The sequence below is a fragment of the Actinia tenebrosa genome, unplaced genomic scaffold, assembly GCF_029948245.1.
Source record: "Actinia tenebrosa isolate PJP-AT-01 unplaced genomic scaffold, QUT_ActTen_1.0 PGA_scaffold1__47_contigs__length_23844297, whole genome shotgun sequence".
Lineage (NCBI taxonomy): Eukaryota > Metazoa > Cnidaria > Anthozoa > Actiniaria > Actiniidae > Actinia > Actinia tenebrosa.
The window spans coordinates 17,187,861-17,209,291 of record NW_028292578.1 but is presented as its reverse complement, the minus strand read 5'-3'; the positions used below and the strand labels follow the sequence as shown (position 1 = coordinate 17,209,291).

Genomic DNA, 21,431 nt, shown 5'->3' with positions numbered 1-21,431 from the left:
CGAAATACAAAAAAAAGGACGAGTTTTTTTTAAGGACAAATTTTGATATATTAGTGTAATCTGAAAATACAAAAGGAAAAGGAAAAGAAAAAAAATAGAATAGAGAAAAGGTTGAAAATGGAAAATGCCTTTGAATATTTCATTCTTTGTCTATCAAATAAACAGTTCTTTTTTGAGAGAAATTGAAATGTTTTGTGCCGTTATATTTACATCTTCGACAAGTTTAAAATACAAAAATTCCCTGAATATTTCACGTTTTTTAATCATGAACAGTTCCTTCTCACAAGGAATGTTCTGTGCTGTTATATTTACTTCTTCGCCAAGTTTAAAATACAAAAATTCCCTGAATATTTCACGTTTTTTAATCATGAACAGTTCCTTCTCACAAGGAATGTTCTGTACTGTTATATTTACATCTTCGACAAGTTTAAAATACAAAAATTCCCTGAATATTTCACGTTTTTTAATCATGAACAGTTCCTTCTCACAAGGAATGTTCTGTGCTGTTATATTTACATCTTCGTCAAGTTTAAAATACAAAAATTCCCTGAATATTTCACGTTTTTTAATCATGAACAGTTCCTTCTCACAAGGAATGTTCTGTACTGTTATATTTACATCTTCGCCAAGTTTAAAATACAAAAATTCCCTGAATATTTCACGTTTTTTAATCATGAACAGTTCCTTTTCACAAGGAATGTTCTGTGCTGTTTTATTTACATCCTCGGCAGTTTATGTCTCCGGTGTGCTTTCCTGACCAACAACCGAGCATCATTAATTGACAATCTTACTGAAATTAACAGTTATATCAAAACATCCTTATATGGGAATTAGTGCAACAATAATGATTTTACCCTTCCCCTCCACGGTTTGAGTGCATGCCTAGACTGTTATAGTACAAAGAATGAATGGAAAGTAGGAGTGAATAAAACACCAAATGTTTTGCTGCCTTGTTTGATTCAAAATTTTAAGGTCTTTGTGTTTAAAACTCAGTACACGGCGAAAAAAGAGTCAAGGGAATAGGGTGCGCAACCCATACAAATTAGGTTCTTTAGTATGATTATACGAAAATGGATAAAAATTAGGATAAAAATATGAAATGAAACGTTTCACGGAAAAGTTTCCCTGTAAAATTTTTGTGTCCATTGAGGCCGCGCCCATTTTGCTGTTGTTGTTGTTGTTGTTATCTTTTGATCCGCTCTAATTGACGCACCCTACATAAAGCTAAAGTTGATAGTCCACAATATTAAAGAAGAACTTCTCTTGAATTAATCAATTTATTCTTGAATCAAAAAAAACTAGTTTATTGTTAATCATTTTTGAATGGAAAACTGTTTTACTTATGACCACGTGTGTTCATCTTTATTTAACACTCCATTAATTAGAGACTATTAATTAAAGAGTATTTGAATGCTCTACACCATCCCCACAACAACAACAACAACAACAACAGCATCTTTATTTAACACTCTATTAATTAGAGACTATTACTGTAATTAAAGAGTATTTGAATGCTCTACACCATCCCCACAACAACAACAACAACAACAACAACAGCATCTTTATTTAACACTCTATTAATTAAAGAATATTAATTAAAGAGTATTTGAATGCTCTACGCCATCCCCACAACAACAACAACAACAACAACAACAACAACAGCATCTTTATTTAACACTCTAAAAAATATATCCGGCAAAAACTATTTGATAGAGATATTTTTTGATCAGCATGTATAATAATATAGTTCTTAGAAACTAAATTAACAAAAAGTGGAAATTAACCTTGTTATTTTGTCCAGGGAGTGGTTTCAAGTCGACCGCTTCTTTTATTTTCCCCGTGAAATCGAGCGTACACTTTAAGTTTGCGAGCGAGTGGCCGCGAGTTTTGATGGGACTAGTCACGCAGTTCGTACCGAAAAAACCGCCACTTTTGTCTGGTTAAGATTTACGATTTATTCACCAATTGAAAAAAACACGGTGGTAATTATTTGGCGCGATTAGAAGAGATGAAGAGTCTTACTTAGTCCGCCATCACAACTGTGTGAATTCAATATAAAATAACAAAATACTATAACAATAACGAAGTCATGATAACAGAAGGCGATACGGACTGAACTACTCGGACCATTGGGAAACTCAGACTAGGGAGTTGACTTTTGTAAAAAGATATGCACCCAATTACAAGAAGATTGTCATATGAACTTGAAAAGCAATGCAAATTACAAATATTAATAAGCAAATTAGGATAATTAGCAATGTAAACTTTGTTACTGCTTGGTTTATATTCTTCTTCCAATGAGCTCAGCCTTAAATTAAAAGCTCCCCTGAGCATGCGCAATCTGCAATGCAAGGTTGTACCGCAAGATTAATATTTTTAACAAGAATTCATATCAATTTCCTTTTTGGTGTCTTAGTATTTAGGTAATTTCACAACGTTCTTGCAAATAGATTATTTAAATAGAATAATTAGGACTTGAGAGCTAATCATGAGGAATTTGAGCACGAAAATTACGAATCACTTGTCAATTTGTCCCCCGCCCCTGACCACCAGGCCCTCCGACCCCCGATTTCCAGGTCCAGGGCCAGGGTGGTGAATTTAACATTAACGTAGTGTAAAATTTAGCATTTTTCCTAATTTCTGTATGGCTAACTTATTGCCCTCTGAAAAATAAATGTCGTATTTATCCCATATACCATATAGAAAATACAGCCAATCAGAATGCAGGAAAGCCGTTGTATGTTCGTGGATCGGTATTTCACTCTTCCTTCCCATCATGCGCTGCACGTTGAACCTTCGCATTCGTATTTTCTGTGGTGTGGGATAAAATAGATATACAATGCTTTCTCATGACACACCATGTAATATCCCACTTGTCACTTGTATATAATAGTTATGCAATGCTTTCTCATGACACACCATGAAATATCCCACTTGTCACTTGTATATAATAGTTACACAATGCTTTCTTATGGTACACCATGGAATATCCCACTTGTCACTTGTATTTTGACCTGAAGGCTTGTGTGTGACACAGTCCGCAGTAGAAAATACAAGTAAAAAATGGGATTTTTCATGGCGTGCTACGAGAAAGCATTGTGTAGCTGTTATATAAAAGTGACAAGTGGGATATCCATATATTTTAAAAAAGCAGTGAATAATAACAATAATAATAATAATAATAATAATAATAATGATAATAATAATAATAATGATAATAATTTATCATATAATTATCCATATTATAGTACACTCAACAAAATTACTCGACTCTGATTGGTCGAGAGGAGTACAATTATAGCGTTAATTGTACTCCGTAGGAGTACCGAATTAAGTCGCTATGGCAACAAGGCCAAAACAATGTCAAAACAATTATTTTCTATCATTTTGTACTTAAAAAACATATAAATAAAATTTTAAAGCTGTAAGAACTAATCTTTTTTATGCATTTCAGTTGCACGATGGACTGAAAAAATCGGCCGCCAAATAGACAAAGATGAACGGCGTCGCTTCGAATTTTTTACTGAAATTTTGTTGAGTGAACTATAAACAAAAAATCACACGATCTCGAGTACAATTTGGAATTAATAGACACTCGTAATGTTTTGAAAGTTCTTTAATTGCACTCACCTAAAGGCTCGTGCAATTACAAGAACTTTCATAACATTACTCGTGTCTATTAATTTCCAAATTGTACTCGAGATCGTGCGATTTCCTATACAAATACTTATATTTCTCCTTTTCGAAAAACTGATATTTTTGTGATAATATCGTTACCATGTGTATTTAAGCTATTAGTTTATGAATAAAAACTTTTTATAATAATAAAAATCTTATTAAGCTGATTTTATGGATAAATATATAATAAACAGAATATTACATGGGCGCTTGGAAATACAAAATTTATCTTCTCGTGTTGAAAATCCCTTTTCAACACTCGAAGATAAATTTCGTATCTCCAAGCGCCCATGTAATATCCTCTACTATATTATCATTATCATTATCATTATTATTATTATTAATCATCATCTAGCAATGCATTTGAAGGGTGAATTTGAACTTAGAGCAGCATAAACACCAGACACAGAGCACTCATGCAAGGCGTGTTAAAGGTGTGTTAAAGGCGTGTTAAAGAGTTGAGAGTTGGTTAAGAAAACAAGGGCATACCTATAACGTGATTTTTCCTAATGAGGACTTTGTATGAGAAAAAAAATACGGGTTCTTATCAAAATATCAAAATTAAAAGATGCCGATCAGGAAGAGAATCAAGTGAAATTCTAAAAAAGGAATCAATGGCTAACAGCGCTAATTACGAACTGCTCTACTGGATTGACACGCCCGTGCTTGAGTCTGCCAAAGTTTAATAATTTCTCTTCTTGAGAATTAGTTAATTTAAAGTCACAAGATGGACGTAAGACTTGCTTCGCTATATAAATTGGCGCTGAAGGTTAATTTTCACGCCAATTTTGCTACTAATTGCTGCATTAGTATTTCAAAAGCAACTGAGGAAGGGGAAACATTGAACGATGAAAGGAAAAATTTTAAAGAGAAGTAGAAATAAAACTCGTACGTTGAAGTTGGTTGTACTCCAACAATTGAACGATAGGACCGAGGAAAGCACATCTTCACAGGCGGCGTTTTGCCGGCGTTCAACATATAGTTCCTGCCACTTCGCTCGAACTTCTAACGACCATTCCTACTCGAGACCAACCCAGAACGTACCTCTTTCAACACAGAACAACAGGATCACCATCCAAAGGACACCATGGTTGACGTTTAAACCAAGAAGAGAATCGCACGGTTTTTTACTGATGTTTGGTCGACCATATTCTCCTCTCTCGAGTACTGGAAGGCGACGAACAATCGATATTGCTGAAGAAGCGAACGTTTATGAAGTCCTTAGGCCGAGAGACCGAAATGCCAGAGCATTCCATACCGGTGTAATAAATAGGCGATATTTCACGGCTGCTGGAAGGTACAGGAACAATTCATTGACAGAAGATGACGAAAGCGAGGATGAGTTGGTCGACGATGATGATGAATATTACTTTTACGATGGCGATGACGAAGACGAAGACGAATTTGACGACAATGATGATGATGAATTGTACTAGTTCTTCTGACAATGTCCTTGGACTCCAAGAAGAAAACAACTGTTTTGGACATAGTAGGGTAGCTAATTCTAACGACGTTCGTGAATGATGTAATCGATAAAAAAAAATCATTTTTTTAGAAGGGGGATGGCCGGAGGAATAGTCCAGTTAAAATAAATTCAAGTCAGTTTTTACCAAAAAAAAAAAAAAAAAAAAAAAAAAAAATCAAAGCAACCCTTCACGATGTAAATATTTTATGGCCCTCTCCTTATTTCCTCCAGCTCTACCCCATTCTAAAATCAAATTCTCCCTAAAGGCAATAATAATTAGGCGAATATTGTTCACCGAAAGACTGGTTTCCAGAGTTTGGCTGTTTTTGAGGGGGGGGGGGGGATTTTTTTTGGGGGGGGGGGGAAGGAATTTATATCTAAATCAACGTTACAGTAGAAACACTGTTAAAGTAAATTAAACAGAACTGGAAAAGTCAGAAATAACGGTATACATATATGGTCTCAGTGATGTACGCATTTGACAAGAGTTTTAGCGAGTAGAGTCTTTCCAGGTGGTTTTCGGTGGAATCTTGTCGCGAATCATTGTTTGTCACAGCAACAATTCCCCAGTATTTTCTATTATCGCTTGTCAAAACGAAATATTTTTTCCACCAAAAACGACGACCTATGCTATTCCAAAAAGATATTAAGCGGTTCAGTTCCATAGATGATTTTTATTTTCTTTATTTTCGTAAAAGATTTTTATCGAGCCGAAATCAGTCAACTAGGAATTGAGAGTACGACAAAATGCTCAGTGATTGGCTTATTCGTTCGAGTCGAGAAAAGCGAAATCACTTGGTTTCAATAAGCCTAGTAGTAATTAGACAATTAGGTTCGCTTCACACTAGCGACGCACTGACGCAAGCAGAAGCAGCTCCAAACTGATCCATGTTCTCACTATGAAAAGAAACTACGCAAGCGCAGGCGTGGCTGTGCTCTTGTCATCTTCGGATTGTGTCGGCTCTCGTGCGTCGCTAGAAAGAACCAGGCTTTTAATAGACTAAAATAGTATTTGACGTTAGTAAATGCACGTACCGTAAGGAGTGGGGCGAAGGCGTTTAACCCGTGAAATTAAATTGGTCAACCTGTAATAGTCAAATAAACAAAAACAAAAAATCCCAAAAAACTGATTTAGGGTCCACTAATAGGGATTAGTACTTATCTATTTCACGGGTTTAGTGACTTCTCCGGCTCTAATCATATTTTTGCTGTATATTAATTTTCTTATTACACTTAATTATGAACTTTGTAGAACTTAAATACTATCTTTATAGACGACGAATATTATTCAAACAAGCCTCCGCTCCAGAATTTTCACAAAAGTCAAGTTTCAAGACTGCCATGATTTTCAAATTGCCACGATCTTCAGTACGCTGCCATGTTTAATTTTCTTCCGACTACAGACTTCAGTCTGAAATATAGTAATTAGTGTTATTATAGTCTTCCGACGTGATTAAATCACATCTGTAAAATGAAAGTGTATATCAATACAATCAATAGAGTAAATAAAAAAAGGAAAAGGAAAAGTGAAGAAAAGTGGAAAAGGAAAGCGGGTAGAAAGAAAAAAAGTCAGTCAATTTGATTGAAAATCGTGGCGATTGTGGGAATTGGGTCGATGGCGGGGAGAGGGAGGGGAGGGAACAAAGACGAGGAGGAGAAGGCGAGCGGCGAAGAATCGTAGTAGTAGAAAAAAATGAAAAGAAGCAAATAAGGATGATAAGGAATAGAAAAAGAGGGGAGTGAAGGAAGTATAGGGGAAGCATATGATCGAAATCTGATCCGGATCGGGAGAAAACCCTTGCATCGTCTGGCGTGGCCAAATAACATTCAAACATCAATTTCATGCATGTTTAGATAGCTTTGGCTAACCATGCGAGGTAAAAAGTTGTGCAACAAGAATGACATTGAATTTTGAGAACAGACAGACAGACAGACACTCTAAAGTCAAAAAGCGATCAAAACGGTCAGCGTAACATGAAGGTCAAATATGCGTGACGAGCTCGTGCGCATCAAAACATGGAGGACGAGCAAAAAAAAACAATTCTTCAAGTTTTTCTTTTCTGTTCTCTCCTAATAAAACAAGTGTTCCTTGAGTTTAAAATGGTTCTCTCTTACGCCGCAGCTTTTGTACTTCTTGCCATCTTTTCTGCTATTTTTCTAGGCAGGTAAGTGCTGTATGACAGTGCCAAATCGAGCCGAACTTTTCTTTGATTTTGAATTCGAATGTTGTACAGATTTTGAAAAAAAAACTTCTTTGGAAGTCCGTGATTCTTTATAGAATATTCTGAAAATTCTTGTAAAATTGCGTGGTGTGGTGACAGAATATGGCCTGGATTAGTGACTACTCATTGTTTATCGGGGGGAGGGTTGAAGGGTAAGAATTGGGGGATATATTGCCGTTTATTGGTGTCAGGCAGGAAGGGGACTTTCAAACTTGGAAGGTTCTAAAAAAAGTTCCGAATCTTTCCTAATATCCATATAAATAGCAATTTTAGGCTTATAAATATCAAGAGATGATTATGGGTTAAATACATCCTTGTATTGCACGTTACATCACAGCTGCTATGTTCGTGGTTGATAAGTTAACTAAAAGACTTAGGTAGGCAACCATTGCAAATATCAACAACGTGACCTCCATGTCTTTTTGACTTGACTCTTGGAAATACTTTGAAACCATCAATAGAACCCTTGCATGTGACGTCAAAGCAGTTTAATTTGGAGGACAACAAAAACAAAAGAATTTCAATCTCATGAGAATTGGGAACCTTCATTGTTATGTCCTCCAAATTGAGCTGCATTTTGACGTGCTGCAAGGGGTCTATCTAGGTGGCCTGCATGTGTATATGTATATTATGTATATTATTTCCTGTGTTTTTTTCCAAATGTACAGATTTTTTGCAAAAGTCATCGAGGTAATTGCCAGATGTTTTGTCAAACTGGACCTAACTATTGAAACATTTGGATTTCTTTCTGTCATTGGAATCAAAATTAAATTAAAGAACAACAATATCATAGTGAGTCTTATTATACTATAGTAACCATTAACTTCATTACACAGGGTATACACCTAATTGAAAAACATAGTCGGGTTCAAGAAGGTCATATCATCGAAAGCTAAGACCGAAAAGGATTTTGGGGAATCCGAAATATGTATCATATTTGCATATAGACATGTAAAAATGCACAGAAGAGCAAAGTCGGTTGACCTAGATTAACAATATGCCACTAAAAGCCAGCCATGATGCATAAAATGTGCACAGGAAGGGAAAACTGCAATAGGCATGAAATTAGCATGATTGTTTGTCTTCCCATGCTCCCCTTCGGTCTTAGCTTTGATGATATAACCTTTTTTTGAACCCGACAATGTTTATTCAATTAGGTATATATACCTTTAATTGAGTATATCATCATCATCTTCATCATCATGTTCATCATTATCATTGCCATGATCAGCACCACCACCATCACCATATTATGTATCATTGACACATTTGTATCGCCATTATCACTGACTTCTTACATCACCATCGCTATTATTATTCATCCTATTATTTTCAATACCATCACTAGTGTATTACTATCATATTTGTCATCATCAAGCCATCAACATCATCTTGTATTATCAAATCAACTAACCCTATTTTTCTTAACTTTTAGGAAATAGAAAATATATCTTTAAAGACAAAATGGACTCACTCAAATTCCAGGCAAGAGAGAATGCCTTACCTTAGTTGTAATGTTTTCCCATTTCGGGCCTTGTGTCATTCCCTAGAGTATCACTTCTTTGTTTAATGGTTGCCCATGAGAAGACACATGAATATGGATACAGCTCAAACAAAGAATTTTATTCTCAAGAGAATGACACATGGTCTGAAATGACAAAACATTACACCCAAACTAAAGATCAAGTTTTGTTAACTATAATTTCTAGAAGTACGTTTTTTGAGTATGTGGAAATAACTTTTGTCTCCTCATTTGTTATATTTCTTATTTTTTCTTATTTTTTGTAAAACTTTAATTGGGCATTATTTTTAGGAAGCTCTTCACAGTTTACTTTGGTAAAACACTAATTACTCAAGAAGGAAGTATAGCAAAACAACCAAAGCCAAATGTCAAGAAAAAAGGCCCTAATAATAATTTTAGTAAGTCAGAGCTTCAGATAATTCTATCTTAGTACTTTTATTCTGGTTTTCTTACCTCTGTAAAACCTAATAATACTTGATCTTTGAGTTGGCTTTGAGTTGACTTTGATCAGCCTAGAGGTTGTTTCAGGGTTTGATCTGTGAGTTTGCTATGCCTAGACTTTGATCCGCCCAGAGGATGTTTCAAGGTTTGATCTGTGAGTTAGCTATGCCCAGATATTGATCCATGCAGAGGTTGTTTCAAGGTTTGATCTGTGAGTTAGCTGTGTCCTGACTTTAAGATTTAGGTCAGCGCAGAGTTTGTTTCAAGCAATGACAAGTTTCAAGGGTATTAATGAAGTATAAATTAGATTATAAACAGTCCTTTCTTTATTCTTTAGTGAATTCCCACAAGGAGAGAATATCTCAGTTTATTAACTTGTTTTGTCAGGTATGTGAAAACTACAGCCTTAAAGTGAAACTTTTAGCAAAAATTTACATCTATGATGTACAGTAGTTATGTTATCAATGAGATAAGTTTCAGCTAAAATGCAACTTTATTTTTCATTTCCATGTTGCGTCATGGAGGCAAAATCTTTTAAACAAAAGATTGGTTATTAGCTTTCATTGCTAATACCTACAACATGGCTGCCATGTCTTTGTCTCTTGAATGTCTTGGGAATGTTTGTACAATATGTCATCATGGCCATGTTGGTGATATTTAACAAAAGATTCCTCATCAGACTCCTTTGCTAATACCACCAACATGGCTACCATGTCTTTGTCTCTTGGCTCTCTGGGGAATGTTTGTACATTATGTCATAGCCATGTTTGTGGTTTATACCAAAAGACTTCTCAATTGCTTCCATTGTTATTACTGCACCAACATGGCCACCATATCTTTGTCTTCTATCTTTGTCTTCTGACTCTATTGAGAATGATTGCAAACCAATAATTTGGGAATAGGATTGGGATTCCTGTGGTCATAATGTAGGGATTCATGGGTCAAAGAAAAACGGTTATCTTAGCGTTAACCAAAAAGCCGAAAGACTCTGGGGCTGTAGAGTGCTAAGTCCTGTGTGAAGCACACAGGGCTCCCAATGTCACAGAATTGGATCCTAACCAGCATGGGTTACCTGTGAAAGAGGCTTTATTATTATTTTTTTATTAAACAAATTTAATTTAAACATTAACCCCAAAAGCAAAAGTATTCATTGAGGGGTCTATTAATGCGATTGAAGCAATAATTTGTCCTGTATTTATTTTCCTGTATTTATTTCAGTATATGGCCATTTCCTTTAGTGAAATAGTTGTTATTCTAAGGCAATCAGATAACAGAATCATTCAATGCAAGCTCCAAGATGGATTAGACATATCTGCTAACCCTACAGGAAAATGGTTTGAATCTTTTTTCTCTTAGTTTAACTGAATGCTTTATATCATTCTGTATGCATTTTTATAGATAAAACTTCATATATGGAGAAATGGACACTCACTATTATAGACACTCCAGTATTATAGACACTTGATTTTTGTCCCAGTGATAGGCAGCTCACTTAATTTTATGGACACCCATTTATGTGGGCATCCCATCAATAAAAAATTCCTTCAGATGCTTCTTCTATCATCGTCAAGGAGTTTCCAACTTACAATTTTCCTTGTTTTACTTCAAATTTTTCTCTCGTACATCTGCCTTTGTTATTTTTTTTATGGGGTACCGCTGACAATATTTCCATTTTTCCCTTGCAGTTTGAACTCTGTTATTTTAATGAACAAAGTTGTCACTGAACTTAATTGTGTAAGTACAAGTTGGCTCTATCACCCAGAGCAGCAAATCAATGCTATGAATTTCCAGTCATGAATACAAGAGCTTCTTTATCCTCATATTTAACAGGTCACAGACAAAAGTTCCAATACCTACGAAAATGTAGCTGCAATATCAGTTGACGTAGCAATAGAAGCTTCTATCCAGCCATTGGAGGGAATTAGTTCCGCAGTAAGTGATAATATATAAAATGATAATTAGCCATTCTAAGGTTGAGCAAAAAACCTGGGTCGAGTTTGAATAGCAGTGCATTTGGGGGCTTTTTTAGGGGACAAAATAGATGCCATCTTGGAAAAACGTCCCCTAGAACAGCCCCACAAAGCACTGCAATGCCAACTTGAAGAGGTTAAAAACATTATGCCCAATCTGAAGAGGTTTAGCTATTCTACATTTCCCAATTTTCTTTCCAAATTATTGCTCACATAGTTGCTTATCTTTTTCAGGATATTCAGCTTAGCCTTAGGTCCCTTTGTGTGATATTAAATGATGGTGAGTAGCAGGAACCCCCTGAAAACCATATAATTGTGACATCAATACCATTATCATGATTTATCATCACCATCATCTACAACATTTCTGTTTATTTCATCTACAATCAACTATACAACCACCACTGCTACTGCTACTGCTACTGCTACAGCTACAGCTACTGCTACTGCTGCTGCTACTGCTGCTGCTGCTGCTGTTGCTACTGCTACAGCTACAGCTACTGCTACTGCTGCTGTTGCTTATGCTACTGCTACTGCTACTGTTACTGCTACTGCTACTGCTACTACTACAGCTACTGCTACTGCTGCTGTTGCTTATGCTACTGCTACTGCTACAGCTACTGCTGCTGTTGCTTATGCTAGTGCTACTGCTGCTGTTCCTTATGCTACTGCTACTGCTACTGCTACTACCTCTACTGCTGCTGTTCCTTATGCTACTGCTGCTGTCCAACGATGACAACAAATTACAATTTTGTCCCCTTCTAATTAGGTCTGTTAACAAAAAATAAACAACCAGAAGCAGGACCAAGTGTGTCACATTTAGATGAAGGTGAGAACATATTGATAAAGTTACATAATCACCCAGCTTTGGAATAAAGGCCATGCCACATTAAAGAACACCTCCTTGATCTGATCTTTGGAGACACAAAATTCAACAAGAAAAATTAAAAACCCAAGAAATCACTCTTTTCTTGATGGAAATTTGTTGCATTTCTATTCTACTTTTATTATTTTCCTGTTAGCCTAGCATTCAATATAATGTTAATAGGGGTCTATTCTCAAGGGAATGACGTGGTATGCACAATATGTGTATTCAAGACACTGCTAATTTGAATATTTTTATTTTAGTTGAAAATAGAATGTTACACAGAGAAGAAAATTCTGAACAACTTGCAACAACAAACTTATGGTCTAGGTTAGCAGAAGCTCCAAAGGTATATAAAACAATCGTTAATCAACAATAAATACAATCGTTATTCAATTTAATAAGAGATGTTTGTGAATCAAGGATGGGATAGTGGTAGTGTACATGTCCTCACCTTTCACCTCTGCAGGTGCTGGTGCAATTCACAGACTTGGCAAGAATCGCACATTGTTGAATAGAGTTTGTTTGGTCTCTTTTTCTGACTCCTGGGGTATTTCAGGCTCTTTGGTTTTTCGTCCCTTCTCCCAAATCAACCCTAACTAATTCAAACTGGTTAGAGATGTGCTCTGGAATCTACATGAACTGTACAGCAGCTACTAGAGGTGCCTTCACATGGCTTCTAGTTCAACCCAGTTGAGCTGCACCACTGCTGTATTTAACTTGTGATGGTAATTAGCGATAACAAGTTTTTTTTATTTAAAAACATTTCATTTAACTGAAGCTAAAAAATTATTCCTTTCGTTTCTTACAGCAAGTGGAACTTTCTATAGAGAAAAGTAGTATTAATTTTATTAACAAAGATAAAAGGTATGTTTTGAATGGGAAAAATGAGAAATGAAAAAGAGAGATTTCACTTCCTTGTTATCCCCCTCCCCCCCATTTGTATCAACCTTTCTGGCCATCTGCATTTTTGATTACCAAACTAAATGCAAATTTAAATTTCATAGTAAGGATGCCACCCTATGGAAAATTCATTTGTGTTCAATTTTTTGAGAAAACCCATTATCACACGAATAGCGAAGCTTCCAAAACATGTGAATTCCCTCTTGTGTGCATGATCTTTAGCCAATTAACATTAATCAATGCAATTCTATTCCTAACCTTCGTAGGTAGGGTGGGAGTAGAGCTGGAGCACATCTTTTTAGTTCACTATTCTTGTTTTTTTTTTAACAGAAATCTTAACATTGATATTACCCGGATCTTCTCATCATTTGTAAGGGATCAAGGAAATGGAAATGACACAAGTAAACAGTGTGACATTAATCTAGTTATTTCAGGTATAAATAAATTGAAATAATTATAAATAAGGATTTAAGCTGAATCAGGCCTTGCTCTGTTCTGTGGACATTTTTCATGTGGCCTCCATGTTGGCTTGAAAATTTGATTTATCTGGTGTCACCTTGCATTCGAATCCTTCCAGATGAATTTATATGGCCATAAGGCTGTCAGCTGATAAAAGTTTGAATCTCATCATCTGCTTTAAATGGTGGTCAAATGTTGACCACCAGGGTCCGGTGGTACGAAGGGTCAGATAGTGCTATCAGACGAATAAATCCTTATCCAGTTGATAAGTCAATGCTGTTATTCAATAGATTTATCCACTGGATAAGAATTATCCATTGGATTGCACTATCCACCCTTCGTACAACCCCGGCCCAGGTGCTGTCAACCAGAAAGAATTGTATTGAAAACTCATGATTCAGCTGATGAACATTCTGCATCAGACAGGAAATGATATCAAGTAAAATCAAGGAATAAACGTGGCTGCCATATGAGTCCAGTTGTCCTACATTGTTACATGCAACCAATTCCAACTAAATTTTGAATTTATTATATCATATGCTTTTACTATTTAGGTATCAATGTGTCTGGATCGCAGTCCTGTAGGCTGTGTATAATGAACAGGTTTAGATTTGTGGCCAAGGTAGGCTGTTTATGTTCAATTGATTGGTCATTGGTGGTTGATTGAATGATAAAAAAAAGATAAAATAAAAATAAAAAAAAGAAATAATGAATAAATTAAAAATGTGATTGGATACTGGTTCAAGGTTGGCATAGTGTTAGTGCACTTGTCTCTCACATCTGGGGTCTCGGGTTTCATACCTGTCTCAACATAAAAAATGTGGCTAGAGTTTGCTGATTCCCTCCCTTGATTGAGGGGTTTTTCTCTTTAAAATCCAGCAAAAATCTAGATTTGATCAATCCAATGTAGATATTTGTAGCGCAGACTTTTTCACCTGGTTTTTTTTTTTTCTTTCGCCTGTGATATCGATGAAATAGTAAATGTGTGTGTGTGAGAGCAGCATACAGTTATGAAGCACGTAGGGATTGGTAGAACACGAGAGAAATGTCTAAACGTAGTCACATATATTTCTCAGCATACTTACACGTGGTTGAAATGTTAACATTTGAAAGGGCTTTTTTTGGGGGGGGGGGGGGGAGTTATGCACCCCCTGCACCTTCTGGATCTTCCCCTAAGAAGCACAACATTTTATAACAGTTATTTGATAAATAAATTCAACATTTTGAATTTGATATCCTTTTCTTTAGCTCAGTGAACAGGACAGTATTCCACAGCTGGCAACATCTGTATCCATTGAATCATTTCATAACAGCTACATACATGATGACTACATGTACTGGATGGAATACTTCATGTCTCAAATGGGGAAGAGACAATCGGCTAAAACTGCTGCGCCTCAGAGTACAAGGTACGTTAGAGGAACTTCAGTCACTGCCTTTTTTGTAGCTTGTTATCTTCAAGCTGTTGGATTATTGGTCTCTCCAACTATGTCGTATGTAAGTAGAGTTGCTTGTTGGTTCTCTCCTGTGCTTCGAGGTTTTCTCATCGTTCACAGGTTTTCCTTCCTCCACAAAAATCGACAATATTCCATCTTACAGTTCCGTTCCAAGCCGAGGCTGGAGTTTCCGCGCATGTTAAAAAGTATAGTTTTGTTATGCGCGGAAATTGCAGCCTCGAGTTGCAACTGTCATTCGTGGTCACTCGAACGCAACTGTAAAATGGAGTATTGAATGCAGCAGAAGGAAAGCCACTCTGTTGAACCAATTTTGAATTCTTATTATTTCCTATTATTATTATTCAATTATATTGTAATCTGAAGCAGAGTATTTGTTGTATATGGCTTCTTATACGAGTTTTTCATTACAGTTCCAAAAAAGGTTCACCGTTTAATGCTTCTACGAAGCTGGACTTGGAGCTGATTGATTGTTCGACGTGTTTCTACTTGACGCACAAGTACGGTGAACAGCCGTTGTGTCGTGCTGTGTTAGCTTCGTTTACCACATCCTTAAAAATACCTTCACTAGGTTAGTGTTCAGGGAGTTGTCATTCACCATTTTGCATACATTGGTTCACTGGTCAAACACAAAGCGCTCAAGGGAGGCGCAAGGTACTTTAAAAGGATTATTCAAATTTGAACCTTCAACCTCGAGTGAATGCTTAGTGTTTGACCAGTGAACCGATGTATGGAAAATGGTGAATTGATTTAAACGTTAAATAAGATTATAACCATTATTATCATCGTCATCATCACCATCATCATCCTCATCCTCACCATCGTCATCACCATCGTCATCATCATCATCATCACCATCGTCATCGTCATCCTCACCATCGTCATCATCATCATCACCATCACAATTGTCATCATCATCATGATCATAATTATTATAACACCATCATCATCACCATCATTATAATCATCATCGGACTTCATTAATCCTTATCATCTTTACAATCATCATCATTGTACTTCTCACCGTCTATTCTTTTCCAGATTTGGTTGAAACAAATCTTGGAGTACAGGACATAAGGTACGTAGTTCAGGCGTTATTAAGAATAGACAGTTTAATTGACATGATGCTCATTCTATCTACGGCCACTGTAATTTCTTTTGAAGGAAATGAATTAACTGTGTCCTTTTAAATCCAGTGTTGCTTCACGCATGGAGAACGCATACGTCTACTTCGATGTGCTAACAGCAGTACCCGAGTCACTAGACAACGCAGACGTCATATCGTATACATTACCAGATAACCCTTGTTTACTGCCAAATACTAATAATCACGTGTGGGGAAGGGTGCTTGCCATGGGGAGCTGCAGTACACAGGTGGGTGCAAGCGGTTAATGCTATATAATGCGGCGCCACTCACCGCTGTGGTTACTGCCAAACACTAATAGTCACGTGTGGGGAAGGGTGCTTGCCATGGGGAGCTGCAGTATACAGGTGGGTGCAAGCGGGTAATGCTATATAATGCGGCGCCACTCGCCGCTGTGGTCATGAGTTTGAGTCTTGGTCCCGCCATCCTATAAGAGTGGAATTGCTTGTTGGTTTTCTCCTGTGCTTGGAGTGTTTTTCTCCAGGTTCCCCGGTTCTCTTTCCTCCGCATACTTTATCAAGACACTTCTGAATTTCAATTAGATCTGGCATCGAGACTCGGTTTAATCGCGAGCTTTGGCTTAACAAAGGTTTTTATTCTCATGAGAAAAAACATGGAGCCGTGTAATAAAGGTCCCCGTCCACACGTATCCGGAAATTTTCGTATCCGTATCGAGAAATTTTCGAAAACGGTCTCCAGATTGGAAATTCTCGAATACGCTCCGAATACGGATACGTGTGGACGGTCGTATCCGCAAATTTTCGAATACGCTGACGTAAACACGATTTTGCGCATGCTCAATAAGAAAAACTATCCGTCAAAGGGACTAGGTACTAGCGTGCATCAGGGCGGATCATGAAATTTCCGGATACGTGTGGACAGTGAAAACGATTCGAAAACGATTCGAATACGCTGAAAAAATTTGCGGATACAAAGATTTCCGGATACGTGTGGACGGGGCCTAATTTTCAACCTGAGTCTACTCTCACCCCAAAACCCTGTAATTTTTTATTCGTATGCAATGTTGTCGAGCATGCGCAATAAGAATGATAGGGCTCTGTGTTTGTGAGAGGGTCCATTGGCGGTACATTACAGCTTAATTTACGTCTAGTTCTTTATATTTAACAGTGTGAAATAACCCTTCCACATAAAGATGTGAGTTCATTGCACGTCAGTATTAGAGGGGAAGCCAGTGGTCTGGCTCTAGAGTGGTCACATCAGGTGTGCAAAACAATACTACAGATTACCAAGCAGTTTACTCAAGGTCTGAGTACGGTGAAGGACAAGCGAGAACACAGGAAGCCCACACAGAAAACGAAAAGTGAGATGGCGCACCAACACAAAATAATGAATCGCGGAATCGTACAATTTCCTTCGCAATAATATAGCGTTTGGGTGGACGTCAATCTTAGTAATACCAACGGACATTATAGAAAAACTCAAAGTTTTTAAGGGCATGTAGCTATGGAATGTCATGGAAACGCCTTGATTGACTTCTACCAAAACTACTTCGTCACGACGATGATTCTGTGCGTGTTATTGAGAATGACTGTAACACTGGTCTCGTATTCTCACATATCCATGCCTGCTATATATTCCATCACAGCACACCGATCAATTTCAATATTTTTCAGTATCCCTTGATACAGACGTCAGACTGTGCGGGATCAATATATTCTACCTCGGTACTCGCGCAGATGGTGTGGACTCGTTTGTCTACAGGACTGACATGGTTCTGTCAACCTTCTCATCTGGACGGCCCGTTCTCATGGACATATTTGGGATCAAAGTCTCTAGAATGCTTGGGTTGAAGAGGGTAGGTGCTATAAAGTGGTGCATGTTCTTTTTATACGAGTCAAAAGCTTCGTCTGGAGATCAGATTGGGGTTGGGGGGGGGGGGGGGGGGGGTTGAAAAACTCCGAACGTAGCACGGTCACGGTACAGAAAGTTTGGACCAATCGGATCGCGCGAAGTTACCCTTTCGATGTCTGTTCTAATGATTATGTGTGTGTAATTTTCAGGAGCCATACAGATGTTTGCTGTCCAAAGAAATGAATAACCAATGTGTATCAGTGCCGGCGATAACAATATCTCTTGCGAACCATAAGGTAAGATGCATAATAAACCACGAAGAAAAACGCCTCAACGGTAGTTAACAATAAGATAAACAAGTCGCCTTTACTAAACTTTAGTAATGCACGTGGGTGATTTCGAAGAGACATGCGGAGAACGAGTCAACGGTTGCTTAATAGTGAGCTCGCCTACCTGGTAATATTAAAAATGTTTATTGCTTCAATTTCGTGCTCGACAGAGCGTGTATCTCTCCTGGTTAGTACAGAGAAACGGTGTTGACCCGATTGTTTTAAAACGAGATTGCCATTAGTCTTCTCCGCAGCCGTTTTTAGTGTCGTCACGCAACACTCACTTTAGTGGGAGTGAGCGTTGCGTGACGACACTAAGAACGGCTGAGGGTGACACTGGATAACCATAGGCCTTTTCTGAATTCCATAAACAGCACCATCCGTATTCAAAAAATGCGAGAGAGAAGTATCAGCTTCTACAATTTTTTTAGTTCCTTATTTCCTTGAAGGTCATTTCCTTGTCACTGCAAGACACCACAGTGGACTGGAATCCACCATTACACATGGCTCTGTATGATAGGTTACAGGAAGTCACGCAAGACGTAATGGGCATGAAAGGTATGTAACGCAACACGTAATATAATTTGTCATTTCCCTGCAACAAATAAAATCTTTGGACTTCCTGCTTTGCGTTTTGAAGCTGGACTTCGGTTTGTATCAATTGACCAGATGAGCGGTTAATGCAGCGCGCAAAGCGTGGACAAAATGACCGGCGCTTAGCAATTTTTTGAGCTTGAAATAACAAAGCAAACATGTCAGTAAAGTGGGATTGCTTTTATCCTTCCCTTCCATATTTCTGCTTCTTGTAGGCACGCATATTGTTTTAGTCAAGAGAAAACAGAAAAATATGCAAAAGTTGGTTTACGGTAGCCTGGGAATGAGCCCGTGAAACAAAATTCACAGCCCAGCTGGAACGTTACACTGAAAAGCTCTATGAAAATGTCTTATCTAACCAGCATAAAAAAAGGAATGATTTGACGATTTTTGGTTCACAGAAGTGTTCGTCATAAGTGGGCAGCATGAAATAGAGGAAGAGCGACAGGAATCCGACGAGAAGACACAGGAAGCCCCCAAAGGATTCGATCTAAAGTGTGATATTTCGTACTTCAAGCTTCAAATGGAAACCTCGCCGTCGACAAGGTTTTTATCTTAGTCTTGTTTATATAGATTAGATTTCGTAGAAATTTGGAAAAAGCGTTCGTATGTATAAAGCCGTTAAGGTGCATGACCCAACATTCTTATTGGATGAAAAGTGTCCTCGCGCGCTGTGATTGGTTCAAAGCATGTCATTACCTTCATACCGTGACGACGCAGTACCGCACGATGGCTTTAGTATTCAAGCATTGTGATTGGTTAATACAATTTTCTTACTTCGTGATTGGTTCAGGGTGGAAGCCATTTGAGTGTCGCTATACCGCACTATGGCTTTTGTATTCAAGCTTTGTGATTGGACAATATAAGTTTCTTATTCTATGATCGATTCAGGCCATTTGAGTGTCGCAGTACCGCACGTTCTTGCTCTTACGAAATCTTCCAAACTTCAATTTGCTTGCTAGAGCTAAAAACCTTTCATTAAGAAATTCTACGTGTTTTTTTCCTAACAGTTTTGGCGTAGAGATGCGCAAGTCCTCCCTCGAACTTCAAAACAGTGACGTCACCGTTGCTATGGATACTGCAGTAATGCTTTTTGATGACAAAGACACATTTACATTCAAGGTATTCATTGTTCTATACAGCTATTTCAAACGATGCTAACATTATTGACAAAAATATGATAAAGCTTATTAGTAAGCTTGATGAGGCAATTCGTTCCGCTCAGGACAGAAGGCACTGGACGAATTTGGTGTTGGCACTATGTGGTTGACCCACGACAGCAATAGATGAAGATGATGATGATTAGTAAGCAACATGTAACATGCAACATGCAAAATGCGACATGCGACATGAAACATGCAACATGAAACATGCAACATGCAATATGCAACAAAACCTACTGCAACCTTTTTGAAAATAGCTGTAAATGATAGAGCACTCAATTTTTTATGCAGAGTTACATATGTTGTTTTGATTTTAGGGAATATCGATACAAAGATCACAGGAAGTCGAGGTCATTAAGAACTTGAGGAAAATGTTCACCAATCTACAAACCTTGAACAACACTACCTGGTATGTACGATATAGTATTTATGATGGCGATGATGATAAAGGTGATAATGATACTCATTCAAATTTGATCGATACCCAAAATGAGCTTATCAAAGTCAGGGCACAACTAATTCACAGACTGAATTGGAATTTAGCGTGTTAGGTTGTGAGCTGGGAGGAAAGCCGGAGAAAAAACCCTGGAATCAAGGAAGACAGCTAATAGCCGATAGCAGTGGTAACGATGTAGGTTATGGTTATGTAGGTTATGATTATGATGGAGGTGATGATAATGATAATGACGAGGTTTATGGTGAACGTGGTAGTAGTGATGATCTTACAAACCCCTTAACATTATTGTTTCAGGATTATCGCAGTCCATTCAACAACGGTCTTCTTTCCTTATCAGTTTGACTTCGCTTCCTCCAGAAGTGAGGTGAGATTTAAAATGATCAGGATAAAGTGCCAATAACACACCCCCTCTACGCCCTCCCCCATACCCCACCCAACCCCCACCCTACCCCACCCATACTAGCACACATTCCTCGAGCTCAGCGACTGTTCCCTCCCCTAGGAACCATTTCTTAACGGGCACATAAAATATGTTATGATGAATCGTTTTACTCCAAAAGAAATATCACTATCATTTCAAGGAAAAATCCCTCCAGCAGGGATAAGGAAAAGAACAATCGTCCCTGAATTATCCGGGGGGAGTCGGGTGGGTGGGGGAGTCGCGGAGACGTCGGGGGTTGGGTCTAATTTTGGTTGATGTATAACTTTAGATCATCATATCATAATCTTATTTGTTTCAGCTTGTAAATGTCACCAAGATGCTCAAAGCGTTACATAAGAAAACACGTGATGCGTCGTATGTCGAGCCGCTCCCCCCTGATCTATGGCTACGATTCGAGGTATGTCACATGTTTCATGTTAGTAATAGGGAATCAGGAGTGTCTTTGTAGTGGTGCCACGCTCGTTGGGGTCTCGGGTTGGATGACTCTTTCCCTTTATTACCCAAGTTCCCC

The 21,431-nt window shown here is 37.7% G+C and overlaps 1 protein-coding gene across 1 annotated transcript in view; it reads left to right on the top strand.

The window, feature by feature from the left end:
• The first annotated feature begins 7,158 nt into the window (after positions 1 to 7,158).
• LOC116304820 (bridge-like lipid transfer protein family member 2) overlaps positions 7,159 to 21,431 on the top strand; it is a 36,526-nt gene continuing 22,253 nt past the window's right edge. The window contains exons 1-27 of the mRNA XM_031714610.2: positions 7,159 to 7,308; positions 8,034 to 8,157; positions 8,801 to 8,850; positions 9,179 to 9,285; positions 9,666 to 9,715; positions 10,547 to 10,662; positions 11,014 to 11,062; positions 11,159 to 11,260; positions 11,533 to 11,578; positions 12,068 to 12,127; positions 12,427 to 12,512; positions 12,975 to 13,030; positions 13,397 to 13,500; positions 14,080 to 14,147; positions 14,774 to 14,934; positions 15,393 to 15,550; positions 16,021 to 16,057; positions 16,176 to 16,353; positions 17,252 to 17,444; positions 17,758 to 17,939; positions 18,145 to 18,231; positions 18,714 to 18,822; positions 19,260 to 19,404; positions 19,869 to 19,980; positions 20,339 to 20,430; positions 20,773 to 20,842; positions 21,219 to 21,317. Coding sequence (XP_031570470.2) covers positions 7,160 to 7,308; positions 8,034 to 8,157; positions 8,801 to 8,850; positions 9,179 to 9,285; positions 9,666 to 9,715; positions 10,547 to 10,662; positions 11,014 to 11,062; positions 11,159 to 11,260; positions 11,533 to 11,578; positions 12,068 to 12,127; positions 12,427 to 12,512; positions 12,975 to 13,030; positions 13,397 to 13,500; positions 14,080 to 14,147; positions 14,774 to 14,934; positions 15,393 to 15,550; positions 16,021 to 16,057; positions 16,176 to 16,353; positions 17,252 to 17,444; positions 17,758 to 17,939; positions 18,145 to 18,231; positions 18,714 to 18,822; positions 19,260 to 19,404; positions 19,869 to 19,980; positions 20,339 to 20,430; positions 20,773 to 20,842; positions 21,219 to 21,317 — 2,790 coding nt within the window. The 5' untranslated portion in view covers position 7,159. The remainder of the gene's footprint in view (positions 7,309 to 8,033; positions 8,158 to 8,800; positions 8,851 to 9,178; positions 9,286 to 9,665; positions 9,716 to 10,546; positions 10,663 to 11,013; positions 11,063 to 11,158; positions 11,261 to 11,532; positions 11,579 to 12,067; positions 12,128 to 12,426; positions 12,513 to 12,974; positions 13,031 to 13,396; positions 13,501 to 14,079; positions 14,148 to 14,773; positions 14,935 to 15,392; positions 15,551 to 16,020; positions 16,058 to 16,175; positions 16,354 to 17,251; positions 17,445 to 17,757; positions 17,940 to 18,144; positions 18,232 to 18,713; positions 18,823 to 19,259; positions 19,405 to 19,868; positions 19,981 to 20,338; positions 20,431 to 20,772; positions 20,843 to 21,218; positions 21,318 to 21,431) is intronic.